Source organism: Chelmon rostratus, chromosome 7 (genome assembly GCF_017976325.1).
Source record: "Chelmon rostratus isolate fCheRos1 chromosome 7, fCheRos1.pri, whole genome shotgun sequence".
Classification (NCBI taxonomy): domain Eukaryota; kingdom Metazoa; phylum Chordata; class Actinopteri; order Chaetodontiformes; family Chaetodontidae; genus Chelmon; species Chelmon rostratus.
Genome location: NC_055664.1, coordinates 5,589,369 through 5,604,526, shown reverse-complemented (window position 1 = coordinate 5,604,526; position 15,158 = coordinate 5,589,369). Strand labels below are relative to the sequence as shown.

The following is a 15,158-nucleotide window of genomic DNA, read 5'->3' as shown; positions in this document are numbered from 1 at the left end:
TAGAAAGTAGTTCCAATGAAAACATTTCAAAGTCAGGTGAACCAACCCTGCAATACTCACAGGTAGTGCTATTGACAGTAATATCAACTACAGCTGCCAGAGGTCATGACACAACCACACCAGGCTTGTTCAAAGAGCGATCACCGTCTGTACCCATAACCCCCCACTTCACCTTTCACATTTCCAGCCGTTTATCAGGCCCACGAGACAGGAGTCAATTCATCTTCCTCTCCCCTTTGCTCTATACACACACTCCCTCCGTCATACACATTCATGCTCCACTTGGATATCTATGTGACTCTGTTTCATTCCAGTGACTTCCTTTTTCTCTCAATCTCTATCCTATCTGCCTTTCTCTGTTTTCTCTCCCCTCCTCTTTCTTCTTCCCCTCACGCTGCTCTGTGGTGTGAGCCTTCAAGGGATCGCATCTTTTTTTTCTCGTCCTCCTCTTCCCGCAGAATTTGACAGCTCGCTGCGGATCAGTGGGGATCAAGGTTTCTAATCCCAGAGACGTGCCCTAGCATGGACACACCTCTGCCTTTGGCTGGAGATCTGCAGCTTCGGATCCCCGGTGCCGCGAGACCTCCACATCCCCGAAATTGCATTTCAGCTCTCCCACTGAGAGGTTACACCTCACAGGCAACCCCATGGTGTGTTTGATACACGCATAGTTTGCATGCCCATGTGCATACACATGTATTCGCAGCACGAGCTCAGCTACATGATCTCAAAGTTCTGGGCTGAACCCGGGTATGTGTGTTAGAGTTTATCTGAAAGAGTTGCCCACTGCAAATTCCCATTTCAAAGACTTCTTAAAAGTGAAGAGTTTGGCATTTTGGGGAATGCGCTCATTCACTTCTTTGTTGAGAGTAAGATGAAAAGCTCTGTGATTGGATGTTTCTTACCTAAATGCACCTTGAGAGCCGTAGCCGACTTCTCTCCTTATGTTTCTATGCACACATTCTCGTACCTTAAACGCTTAATCAACAAACCAGCTTTTTTTTCTAATGCAGCTGTTCATCTTTTGTGGTGATGATTCATCCGGCAGAGTTTTAGGGCTATTCAAGCCTTGGAAGTGCTCCAAGCTCATCTAACATTGTCTATGCAGGAAATGAACAGGACCACCCTAAATGCCTCCTCCCACTTCGCAACTCTATTGCGCTGACAGATGTCCTTGCGACAACCTGCCTGCATTCCTCGTTCTTCTTCCTACATAAAAATCACACATTCTCAGCATACGCGTGCAATGCCAGGGAGAATGAGCCAGCGTGCTATTTCCTCCACCATCGTGATTAGAAAAGGGGGATCACAGCTCATTAAAATGGGCACTGTGTCCAGTCTCAGGGCACATCAGATTACAGAGCGGCCCTTTATTGCAAGGCTTTTTGTCATAACCTCTAACTGATTGCCACGGAGCAGCCTTTGATTTGGCCACTGAACTCTGTGCCCCCTGAGAAAAAGGACGACGACGACGCAGAAGAAAAGACCACCTACTCTCGCCCTGGCAGGATGGAGGGAGCTTAAGATAGAAATCAACGGGGGAAAGAGGGAGCGAGAGATGAAACATTTTCAAGGTGTTTGCAATCAGCCTCCCATTGTCACATACTGAGGGAGAGTTGGCGGTCCATCTGAAGAGCTGCAGGCCTGCTTTGTCTCCGGGCTCAGATCATGCAACGCGAGTGGAACGTTAATAGAAGGTTATGATACAGCATGCGATATGCCTGCCGCGACAGATGCACAGAATAAATATAGGACAGATAATGGTTCGGACACACACTGTCTGTCCACACACACACACACACCCAGTCCTCGCGATCAGTAACACATTGCTCCAGATCAAAGGGATTTCCGTGCAATGGTGAACCGACGGATGAAGTGCAGAAAAAGCACGGCTGCCAGACTGGAACTAAATCTCTTTCCACTTCACTTCCCCCCCGTGTTTTTTGTCTCTTTTTCTCTCCCTACCTCCCTCCCTGCCTCCTCATCTCCATCTCCTCCACTCTCCTTGGCGAGAGAGGTCTGTTCTCCCTCTCTTTCAGCACAAAGACGGTGGCAGAGGCCCTCTTTCTCTTTCATAACCTCTCTGAAACAGTCCACCCATGCCCACTTGATCGCTGTCCACTTCTCCCTCCATCCGTCTTTCTCTGCCTATACATCCGTCCATCTCTCTTTACAAACTCTGCCCCTTCCCTCCGTCTGTCAGCTGAGGGAGAAAACAGGGAGGAAGAGGGGGAAGAAAAATTTAAAGTGAGTGAAAGAGAAAGAGAGGGGCAAGAGAGCAAGAGGGAGAGTGTGCAGGAGTGCGGGAGAAAATGGAGGGAGAAGGAGGGAAACAGCCGGAGGAATGGGGGAACGGCAGGGACAGATAGAGGGGGGGTGGTGGTGGAGGACTGCAGGGTTGTGTTGGTAGAGAGCTGGGGTATTGATTCAGGGCCTTTTGACATGCTAATTTGCTTGCTGACTGCTTTAATCGCTCCCTCTTCCCATCGCGGGCTTCAAAGCGAGGATGCTTTTCAAAAAGATGAGAGAGGAGAGGAGAGGAGAGAGGAGAGAAGAGAAGAGGAGAGTAGAGGAGAAATGTTATCATCCTTTTAAACCCTTTTTAAACTTCCACAGCTATATGCTCTTGATGCCAGCTGACAGCCGTGTTAGTCGCACTATAACAACATCCATCTTTCACTCATGGAAGCTGCCCTTACTCCACATTACCTGATAATAGTAAGCTATTAAATATAGAATTTGCACTAATCTCCATAATATACATTTAGAAGGTAGTCCATGCCTGCTGTCCAGTAAAAAACTCTTTTTGTAGAATTTAAACTACAAAATCAAACGTAAGCTTGTAAAATGGGGCTGAGACACATCATGAGTTTTGTTCTCATTCTGGAAAACAAAAGCAAGCTTTTAATATACCAATTCACATTGTATATTAGGCTATTTCAAGGATTTGAAACCAGTGAAATGATGTCAAAGTTTCGTACTGTCAAATAACAAAACAAACACAATGCGAAGAAGAGCATATTTGCTGCAGCCCCATGCCATGAACCAAACACTGTCCTTCACACAACATGTGCATTTTAGTGGGCAGTTTATGAAAAGTTTTCATCGTATTAGTTAGTTTCATATCCAGTCAGGAAAATTTTTCCCCAAAACAGCTGAGCTGGGATAATTATCCTTATTTCTAATGAAGTTTGACATGCCTCTGGCACTTTCTTGAAATCAGTGTCAGTTCCTTGACATTATGCATAATAAAGCTCCAGAAAATTCTTAAAAGAACTTCAGATTCTCATCAGAAAAAAAAACGAGCTTTTAAAAGTCAGCAGGGGATGAATGACTTAAAGACGTTCGTGGCAGCGTATTCCTACACACTTGGGCGTAGCTGTCGCTGTGGGAGAACTACGGGTCATGCTCGATCGCCGATGGCTTCCTGCCCTGAACAGGCCACCGTGAGGAGAAAGAGAGAGGGGCGATGAGTGTCGAGGACTGCTAAGGGAACAAACACTGAGGCAGGACGGCAGCCCGAGCAGGAAAAACATTTCAGCACCTCAGCTAATGACGGCTGAATTACCACTCCGCCACCACCCACCCGCCTCCCTCCTCCGCACAGTCAGGGGGGGCATTTGTGTGTGTTGAGGGCACTTTTTTCATCATTTGAGGAGTTAAAAGAGGAGCGGTATATTTAAAAAAAAAATGCTTTAAGCAATTATTTCAGCGGGAAGCGAAGGGTGGTGGAAGATTTCTCATGAGACATTTTGTCCTCTCTTTCTGTATCTGTTGTTCTTTCCAGCTCTCCGTTGGTAATAGATTCCTCGTCTCTATTCAGCAGCACAGAATGAGCCTCTCTGGCGGCGGGGAGAGTGATGAGTACATTCACCTCCATTCTGCTCTGCTCAGCTTTGACTGTGTGTCTGTGTGTGCTAACGCAGACTAAAGCTTGTGTGTGTGCGTATGTGTGTATCTGCTATGCATATTTATGAATGTGTACTTGAGTGTATTACTTAACATGCCCTTTTTTACACGTGTGCATACCTGGATTTTTGTGTTAGTTTGTGTGAGTATGCATGCCTGGCTGTACATGTTGGTGCGTAGATGGACGGGTTCTTGTCACCACAGACATTTTTCCCTACATGTGTCTGGATTCTTATTATTCAGGTTTGAGAGCTCACGCACACTCTTGTGCATGTGTCTGCGTGTGTGTTTGTGTGAACAATGACGGGTGATGATGTTCTGTGCGCTGCTCCGAGATGCCTCCCTCCCAACAGCGAAGGTAATCTCATTATTCAGCCCACTTCCTGCTGCTGCCACCAGAGACAGACTGACGAACACTAACCACCTTGATGGCCGGAGCAGAGGGAAGCAAAAAAAAAAAAAAAAGAGAGCGGGGGATAAAAAAGACTGAATGGGTGAAAATTGCTAGCACAAAAAATGTAGAGAGATTAAAGGAGAAAGAGATGTGTGAAAAGAGAAAAAAAAAAGCTCACGAAGAGCCATTAAAGCAACAGGAAAGTTGAAGAGATGGAAAAACAAGCAAGCAACCAAGCTGGCTAAGAAGAAGATGCAAATACTTAATTTGAGTATATGCAGAAGAGAGGAAGAAGGAGAGGGAAAACAGTGGAGGGAGAGGAAGAGCAAGGGACTGCCTCTGTGTATTTAAAGCCATCAGGGACCAGCGGGCTAAATAGAATTACGTGGTGAATTTAGAATGATGCTCCCAAGCGCATATTTAACACTGTCGACAGAGGGAGAGGGAGAATGGAAGACCCACATACACACACACACAATGAGTGGAGCACGGGAGAGAAACTTCATCCCTAAAACCTCTTAATCCAGTATGAATGAGAGTTTCCAGCTCAGCAAAGACTGCTGGGAATAGAGAAGGCGGAGGGGGGCCTCAGGTGAGAAAATGCCCCGATCGCACTGTGACATCACAACCGGGCCCTAAGCCGCCATCCACACACATGGATGCAAGCAGGTTTTGAGGAAACACACGGTAAGATAATAGGAATTTAAAGTGATGCCTAATCCCATAAGAGCGTGTGTGTGTGTGTGTGTGTGTGTGTGTGTATGTGTGTGTGTGTGTGTTGAGTGGTGTTGATGATTGCGGGGTGCCAGTTAACAGCTCAACCAAGAACTAGCATTCTGCAGCATCTGCCACCTTCACTCCTCAACCGAACTATATCTTCAATAAGCACACAGCAGCAAACTCAACCTCCAAGACAAATACACACACACACACACACAACTTGCTAATATTCCTGAAAACACACATCATTGCTCTGCAGAGGCCAAACTGCTGCCACAGCGCACGCTGTTCAATTATTTCTCTCATTGACAATGAAAAAAAAAAGAAAACAGTTAGTAGCAATTATCATTTCCCCTTAACCACATACATAATTCTCACTAATCTCTCCCTCCCACCCCTCCAACAGCAGGAACCCCCTCACCAGATGAGGAGCGAGGGGACTCCCCTGACCCCCACCCTTCCGCGACAGTGTGTGGGGGGAGGTGGTTAACAGCGAAAGGGATCCCAAAAGCAAACAGACAGAGTCCCCTCTTCTTAGATCAGGGGGCCCCTTGGCCCTCCGTGCCCTGGTTGCCCCTCTCGCCTTGGCCCTGGGTGTACACCCTGGCCACCTCTTGGCCCACCTCGAGCACAGACAGTCACACACACACCCCCGCCGCAGCTGTCAAAACCCTGACGTCTTAATCAATCCTGGATCCACAACCCTGTCAGACACAACAGTAAGATGGATGCAGGAGGGGATGACCCCTGACCTCTGCCAGGGGTGGAGAATACAGCCCCTACGAGCCCCGTCAGCCCCCCTTCTACCCCCCACCCCCCACCCCCAAACTTCACCAGCCTCAGTCGCCTCCACTGCTGCCCCTAACAATGATGGAGGAGAGCCCATTCATCCTAGGCTGGGAACCAGGGGCCAAGGTGGCCTTGTAACCCTGCACGAACACAAGACAAGCACAGACACACAAGTATGCAAACACACACTCTTACACACACACAATTGGGCTTGTGTGCACCACAGAAAACCTTTAAAAAGAAAGGTTTCAGACCAAATCAAGCCACAAAGTGAGTACATGTGGATACACTCTCGCACACTTGGTTAATCTTTTTTAACATATCAGAAAAACATATTATTAACACACACACACACACCTTCCCACAACTCTCCACCCTCCCTCCCCTAAAACCAGCTCCTGCCAAAGTCCCTTGGTCAACTTGGTCATAGAGAGTAGCCCCTCTCCCATACAGCCTGTCACATTTGAGAATATTAACCAGCTCATCAGCGCACTTGAAGACTGACAGTGGCCAGCACCTCTTAACCCTTCAGTCGCTGGATGTGACCCACACTCACACCTCAGGCAGCGTCAAACCCAATGCATGTTCTCCAGTTTCCAGTTGGAAGTGAAATGTTAAGAAACTTTTCAAACAGCTGAATTGAAGCTAGAAGTGAATGGAGTGGATGTATTGGCACTGTGAAGTTAAACAAAACTTAAATATAAAGCACATGCAGTGATATGTGAGCTAAATGGATACACTGGCATGAAAAGCAATACTGCCAGCTCAGAGGCTGGCAGCCACTACGAGACTGCATTAGTCACATAAAACCGAGGTTTCCAAATCCTTTGTTGCCTTCTTTGGAGAGTAACAGCTATTTATCTCAACTGAAATTAAAGAGGAGCGATAAGGAGCCTGCTTTAGTGTTGCAGGGAAATGAAAGTTATGATACACAGTGTGAGATCAGGGTTCTCATTCTGATTTGAAATAAGAGAGGTTATTATAGTAAATAGCACCACGGAAAGCCAATCCAGGGGAGATTTACCTAAAGTCTGTAACTAACTACTTTCTGGTCTCCTTCCCTCAACCCTCCATCTCTCTGTGCTTCTTTGAAGCCAACCCTGGCGACAGAAATCTGGCCGCAGCCATCTCAACCCAGCGACAGGGGAGATGGGCAGCATTCCAGGAGAGTTCTTACGGCTCAGATGATGCTTTTTTGGACAAATACACACATAAACACACACACAAACCCATCTGTACCCCTCTGCCTCCCCACCAGCACCCAGTGTTACCCCTAAATCACCAGACCTGCTTGTCACGCAATTAGTCCTCCGAGATAAAGGCCCCCTCGTAAATTAGGAGAGGTGTAGTGGTCCGTCCCCCTGTTAATCACCCATGCCCAGCCTCTGACCCCTCACTGCTGTGGCTCACTGCTTTTTGTGTGTGATGGTGGTGGGTGGCTGGTGGGGTATACCAATAAACCATTGTGGCAGAATTGGCATCCGCTCGTCTGGCCAGTGTACAACTGCGCCTCGGCTTGGCAAAATGCTGCATGTGATCCACAAAGCAGCTGCTGAATACTGCTAGATGCTATCCACAATACACGGCTGCACACCCTAAACTACTAAAGGCGAGAGCCTGAGCTTGAAACGTCTTGGAGCAAAAAAATTAGAAAGTTCTATTGACATATTTTTTCTAACATGCATTTCTGGGCAACGCTTTCAATGCACCAACACGCTGAAGGCTCTACAATGCGGCTGGTTTTAAAAAACGTGGAAGGAGGCGCTGCGCACTGACCTTAAAACCTCATCAAACAGTCTGGTATAGGATCACAGCGAGCTGAGACTAGAATAATCATCCACCGAGGGCTATTCCCCCTACCAAATAGCACTATTTCAACCCCATCTCCCAGCTGTGTATTTTCACTCTTCTCATACCTGCTTGGAATGATAAACTCTGTCTCTCTCCTTCCCTCACACTAAAGCTGTCTATCTCTTTCTCCCAGCGTCGGGCTCCGTTGGGAATAAGAGAAAGAGCAGGTGGGGGTGAAAGACACAGCAGTGGTGCAAACCAGTTGGAGCTCTACCCTCCTCTCCCAGTGTTACCAATGCTCCTGGGATGCATCCCGTCGCACAACACCTCCCATTGCGTCCGCTAATTACCCCATTTACAATCATCATTGCTTCTATCACCCAACCAGACGCCGGAAAGACGACTGTAGAGAGCAGGAGAGCGAGAAGACAGAAATATCCAACGGAGTGCGAGGTGGCTGAATCGAGGGAGGGAGGAAAGGGAAGGACAAAGAGAACGAAACGTGGGGGATAAAGACAAAGAGACAGAGCGAGAGGATGGGGAGAAATTAAAGAGGCAGGGTACTGTAGGGGCTGGCAGGGTTTGAAGCGACAGGGTGATTTATAAATAGAGAAAGAGTCATCCCCAAGAAACACAAGACAAATGTCAGTCCTTTACCTTGACATTCTGCATTGCGCTCTTCGTATCCAGGGTTACACAGGCAATTCCCAATGGGCACCAGCCACTCTCCATCAGCCCCGCAGTACATCTTGGGAACCTCCTTCTCTTCCGAATTATCCACGCATGAGCCGCGAACCTCCACAAGTGAGGAGGTGTCGGCTCCGGTGATGGTATCAGGAAACTGGGCCAAGTTACGCACCGCTAAAGGACACTTCTTGTAGAAGACCCTGACAGACACGAGCGCAATGCACGCTCCAACATCCTGGAAGGCCAAATAGAAGCCCTTCCGGGTCAAGGCGCCCACGTCCCGGACCTCTGTGTTCAGCTTCATGATGCGATCGCCGATGTCCACCTGAGTGAAGCTCTCGTCCGCAGCAATGGTGTCAATCTTGCCAAACTGGTTCTCACGAATGTAGCGCTCCTTATCGTTGTTGGACTCGTAGTAGTAAAGATTGAAGGTTTCCTTGCACGTTCCCATGACCCCGGGGAGGCTGTTGCAGTCTCGGAGGGTGAACTTGATCTCAATATAGACGCGCTGGGCACCGCCTCGGGGGATCCAGTCAGTGCGGAGCCAGTTGTTCTGGTTTGGCTCCATGACGTTGCACACCTGGTACGTCCGGATGGGAATGTTCTTTTCATCCATAATACTCACTTCCTCCCACTGGGGAAAGGACACAACATTAGAAATGTTACAAGAATATTCTGAAGCTGCCGTCCGTAAATGAACTGCCTGTGTTGAATTGCAAACCATAGTTTAAGAACAGCAGGAAAAATGCTGTAACATTGTCATGGCAGACTCGCTAAAGGTTAAGAACGTCAGAGAAATATCAAAACTAAATGCTCTCCTGCTAGGCAAGTATCACACATGACTGGGAGCCTACGCCAAGAATGAGAGATACTGTGTGAGAGGATGTGAGAAAGATTAGTCAATATTTGAGTCTCAGCAGAGCAATTAATTGATGGCTAAACTTAATGCATATTTTATGAATGACACCTAATAGACTTGTTAGGTCCTAATATAGAATCATAAAGATATTAATATTCATGGCTGCTCCGCAACTGCGAAAAAGGAAATTTGTAATTAGTTCTATGCCTCAGTAATGCCTGCAGTTCAATTACTTGGGGAGTGGTATACAAAATCCTCTTCTCACACACACACGCGCGCAAACGCACACACACACACACACACACACACACACACACACACACACACAGTTGTGTTTTCATCAATTATGGGGACATTACATAGACTTACATTCATTTCCTGTAGACTTACCCTAACCTTAACCCAAATTCACCCATTATGATGACCCATAATGCTTTACATTATCGAGCCATGCATTTTGTCCCCATACGGAAGGCAAGTCCACATAATGTGACTGTGTTAACAGATTTATGTCCCCACAACATGAGTAATGCACGTCCACACACACACACACACACACACACACACACACACACACACACACACACACACACACCTGTATGGTGAAAGAATGAAAACAGGGGATTATGTGAATGCAAAAACTGAAGGTCTGAATCAATGCTAATGATCTAATGTGCGCCTGCTTTACATCAGCATACGTGACGGGGACTGGGAGAAGGAGGCCCACATGTTCGCTGCCGTTGTTAGCATGAACTCACAGGAGAGGGGGGGAGACGCTGACGTGGGGCGTATGGATTACGTTATCCAGCGCAGCCTGGCTTATTTTTGCCGGGGGGGAATGTTTGTTTTACTTATGATAAAGTTCCCCTCTCCACAGATCACTGTTGAGCAAATACAAGCATGTCTTGAGAGGCTCAAAGCGGTGTGTTCCCCTGCGTTTTTCACCGCCTGTTTTAAATAGAGTCTTTGACGGAGCTGGGCTGTAAACAAGAGCAGACAGGCCTTTGGCTGCCGTAGCTTCAAACATTTAGAAAACTGCACAAAAGAACTCATAATGGGACAGTGGAAGACATGGTTTACGCTGACAGATTTGATTTGACGCCTTATCATAAACAATCTGGTTTAAAGCCTTATATCCCTGGAGGAGGGTGGGATAATGCTAAACATAGCTGTGGCTGTATGATTTGAGAAAATGTCTATCATTCCCTGCTGTTCCATTCCGCTCTGCTCCGTTCCTTCAGCCCCCCTTTTGTTGTGGAAATCAAGCGGCGCTGAGATAAGGCCGCACCTTTCCCCTGATAGCAGGGAAGAAGGAGAATAAGGCCAATTGGTCGTAATGAGAGGGTAAATGCGGGCTTGCCGGGGCTGCCAGGACCCTGTCAATCACTTGTTTGTGATAAAATGGTCGAGGGGAGGACCCGAGCGCAGCGCCGGGCGAGTTCATTGAGAAAAGCTGACGGGCAGAGCCTGCATCAGCTGCATGAGGTGAAATTCTGCTCCCCTGGGTTCATATTCATTAGTTGACATGATTGTTGCTAATTGGTATTCATTTTCATAAAACACTAAAAGGCTCCTTGTGCTCATCATCATATTTCTGTCGGCAGAACAAATGGAGCAGTGACTTCTGTGCTGTTATTTGTTTAATGTGAACAATTAATAATTCAGGTCGCCATTGACTTTCAAAGATGTGGCATTCAAATACAATTTTAGCCATTTCCATGTGCTCAAACTGAGACGTGGTGAAGGCACGCTATGTGCCTTCTGTTTTCCTAACCCTCTAAGGCACACCGTAGGCCCAACTGCGGCCCCCATTCTTCCTCTTATCAGAGCCACTGTAGATATCCCAATTAGAGTGAGGGATCACGCATTCAGGCGACCCTATTCCCCGTTGTTTTATAGCAAGATCCAGTAGTCTTGCGGCAAGAGCTGAACCCCACTGCACTTTCCCCTTTATTCATCCATTCCAGAGGACCCTCCCTCAGCTGCCAAGTTCCTCTCTCTCTCCCTCTCTTCGACTCAATGGTGGAAAGGGATATAAAGTTTCTCCACAAAGACCGATTCAATCCACCATCTATTCAGGAAACCTGACGCCCGCTGCAGTATCGGCCCCTGCATCTGACCATTACAGAGTGGTTAGAGAGAAGAGAAGCGAGGAGAAAGGGGAGCAGGAGCTTGGGGTGAGAAGGGGGGTGCCTATAGGCCGATGGTTCTCAAAGTGGATTCCAGGGACCCCATGGGGCCCTGGAGGGAGATCCAGAGGGTCTCTGTACACAAAATAATGGCAAATTCTAATTTACTGATATTTTAGGGCTAGATACTGGAAATGATGCCTTGAGCCTCGCCGTGAGCGCAATACCCCTACAGTGCAGACAGCCGCACAATAAATCATCAACAAAGATATTCCCCTAAAGGACTCACCAGGACAGAATCTTATCAAAGAGGGCTGTGTATCTGTTTGGCGGACCACTCCACAGCTCCTGCCAATAATGGATATTATCTCTCCATTTTTGCTCAAAGGGGGACCGTGCGTCCTAACAAGGGAGCACTTCTTTGCAGTAGGTTACTTACCCCTCCTTCTGTCGGGTTGGCGACCCATCCCAGCTCCCCCTGTACAGATCTGGAGTCCAATAACGTGACTGGAAAACGAGAATGGGAGAAGTGAGCGTGCAGACTCAGTCCGTCCATACAACATCAGCACTGGCATGTAATAATCCACTTCAGTCTAACAGGCTGAGGAAGAAAATTTGATCCATGTTTTTTTTTCTTTACAAAAAAAGAGGAACGATAGAAATAAGTGTTAAAACGATTTATTGCATAGAAAAATATCCTCACGGTGCGCGTCAGGACGGACAGAGAATAAAAACGGTAGGCCAAGGGTCTCAGAAATGCTCAACTTGTACATGTTTTGTTATGCGGAGCCCGTTTCCCGGCTCTGCGTGTCGTTTGGATTGATTTTCGTTAAGAACGGGACTTTCTGCAAATGACAAATGTATTTCCCCAGCGTCTTTAAAGTAATTGTTTTTTCTCAGCATCGGCTTTGAGCATGTTTGATGTGATCGGAATCAATTAGGGAGCCGCCGGCTTAAACTTGGTTCGCTGAGGGACAAAACGCATTTAAAACGACCCTCACACGGTGTTTCCTAGAGGAAAAGTCAAACATCGTGTCCGTGGAGCGTTAATTTCAAAATATGCTAAATTCAGTTAAAAGAGCAGATCATCTATTTTAGGGTTGTTTTGATGACTATTAATCAACTGCTCAGGATAAATTAATAAATAAGCCCGTTGTGTCGGTTCATGATGATATAAATAATTAGGCACAATAAAGACTGATGCATTTTAAATCTGAAACATTTGCTTCATATTTAACTTCACACTGAGTCCGCGTCGCGTCGTTGTGGACGAGTGTCACACAGCAACATAATGCTGCAGCAGGCAGATTCAGTGCATCCGAGGGAGTTATTTTAAATAGAATAAAACAATTCGTTTATTAATGTTTGCATGAGAAAGTAGGCAAGAATTTGTATCGGGCCTAACATTTTGAAAGTGGGTCCACTGAGCCCCGGGACCCCGAGCACGCAACTCTGCGAAACCTCCCGAGCTCTGGATCTGTGCAGGACAAACCGTGCTCACTTCAAACATCCTTCACTTCACTGTTGTGTCGCTTTTCAGAAAACGTATCAGCTCCAGCATAACGCAGGACCCTTTACTGCTAATAACTGGAGACCGCTCGGTGCGTAAATTTACTTTCAGAATTTGTTTTCCCATATCGTTCCCATAATCACCTTCCACCAAAACGCACTGACAGCCGGAGCGATCACCGTGAGCAATTCTGAGAAATGTGGAGCTGCTTGTGTGCCCGATTTCTCTCCCACTGACTCAAATGTACTTCATTTCCCTTCTACCTACATGTCGTGTTTAGGTAGACGATACGCAGCGTTTAACAAATTTCTGAGCTGAGATCGGCTTGACCTTCTCTCCTAACAGAGCGACCAGCACGTATCGGGGCTACAAGTATTCCTGATCCCAGGCTTTCGGCAGCTGGCACGATCCAAGCCCGAGCCGAGACCAAAAAGAGCCGCTGCGCATTTGGACAGCCGCTTCTCGTGCCACTTTCGACGCGTAAAGGTGACCGTCGGTGTTTTCCGCCGTTAAACTCACCGCGGCTCCACGCACTCGCAACTAGGGGCCACGAAGTGCGGCTCCGCGGCGCAAAGACACGCGGAGCAGGGATGAAGTCAAAAGTCCACGGCACTTCTTTTCTCCCGACAACCTTACCTTCATTTGGGGGGTATATCCGAGCCGGCGAAACAAATGTAGAAGTCCCGAAAACAAGAAAGGTGGCCGTGAACAAAATCCCTGCCATGAGTGCCATTTGTGTCGTTCCGTTTTTCTCTCCTCTTTTTCTTTCGTTGCTCTTCTCCTAGGTCCTGCTCTCTCTCCCTCTCTCTCTCTCTCTCTCTCTCTCTCTCTCTCTGTATCTCTCTCTCTCTCCCCCCGTCTCTCTCCCAGTGGAATATGGATTTGAAGCGGACAGGGGAAGAGACGCAACGAGCGCCCCAGAGCCAGGAGGCGGGTCTAAACTGTGCGCTCTGACGCGGACCCCGTCAATCCATATAGGAAACGTGGTGGAAGGGGGCGCAAATAATCATTAACTACCCCCCTGCACGCCGCTAACAACTCAGTCTCTCATTTACCAGCGGACACAACAGTCAGAGACGCGATGAGTTGGTGGTGGTGCGAGGTGGTGTTGGTCACGACGTTTGCCATGCAGGTACAGAGACGATGTAAAACTCCCCATGACTCTGAGTCACCGACTGACAGAACACAAATAAACTGCGAGGGGGAAATATTCTTAGTCAACAGTGAAAATAAATGGGGAGATAGTGTGTGCGCGCGCGCAGATTCATGCAGAGTGCTGAGTTTGTTTCGGAAATAAAGTCTGCTTCAGTCACTGCTTCCCCGACTTTAAATGCAAAACAGAAAGCGCTGTATATTTCTATGCGTAAATGCAATGCGTCAGTTTTTGTCCTCGGTGCTCCGCAGCAGTCACACTGTGCTGATCCTGCATGTAGTCTGGCTCCAGTCAAGCGCAGCGCTGTCCAAGGTGAGCCGCATCAGACCAAGGTCGCCACCTAGCGGAGATACTGACGCCTGTTCTGCCTCCAAAATTGGATTAAATAACAAGCATGAGCATGACCTCCCTAACATTACATGGTATTGCACTTTGTGAAATTGACAATGCCCGTCTTGTGATCGGTGCTGAGCTTGTATTGGATTATTGTCACTTGCTATTATTCTAATATTATCAAGGCTTTACGGGTATTTATGAGGGAATGTGCACAGATCCAACTGCACAGGTTAGAAAGCAGACCTGGTGTTGTGGATGATGTGCAGGAATTGATGTTGCTAATGCAGTTTTCTCCTCAAACAAAGGTCGCATTGTTCACTTTTTAGAATAGCCAGCTGTGTCCAGGTTTGGGGTTTTGCCCAGGGTGCTTTCACTCTTTTATGTCCTCCTACGCTGGTTTTCTATTGCTCCCATGAGATGTGCCCATTGCAGTGGCAGGCAGGCAACCTTTCAATGATCTGCAGAGGAGACTGTCGCCGTGTGGGCAGGTTAGGGCGTTCTGCATCGCCACACGCTGCAGCCGGCGACGACAGATAGGTCTCCACAACCGCAACCAGCACCTTTATTATATTGTGTCTCTTTTAGAGTGGAATGTGGCCTTTCATTGCTTCCAGAGACAGTGATTCAGCTGGGAAACACGCACCGTGCTTAAGTGTCCTTGGGCAAGTCATGGGATCCCTATCAGCTGCAGGGTTGATGATCCTTTCTGAGAATGGGAAGTCAAAATAGAATTCCATCGCATGAATCCATAAAGTACTTTGATATTGTTGTTACCATTATGTGTGTTTAGGCTTTAAATGAAGCCACGTGCATTTTAAATTTAGGCAGCTTCATTTGTCAAATCTCAAAAATCTGTTTGTGATGGTGAACGGAGCAGGCTC

The 15,158-nt window shown here is 47.4% G+C and overlaps 1 protein-coding gene across 1 annotated transcript in view; it reads right to left on the bottom strand.

The window, feature by feature from the left end:
- epha4l (eph receptor A4, like) overlaps positions 1-13,576 on the bottom strand; it is a 53,826-nt gene extending 40,250 nt beyond the window's left edge. The window contains exons 1-3 of the mRNA XM_041941523.1: positions 13,425-13,576; positions 11,718-11,785; positions 8,261-8,924 (exon numbers count right to left, since the gene is read on the bottom strand). Coding sequence (XP_041797457.1) covers positions 8,261-8,924; positions 11,718-11,785; positions 13,425-13,521 — 829 coding nt within the window. The 5' untranslated portion in view covers positions 13,522-13,576. The remainder of the gene's footprint in view (positions 1-8,260; positions 8,925-11,717; positions 11,786-13,424) is intronic.
- Positions 13,577-15,158: the final 1,582 nt, after the last annotated feature.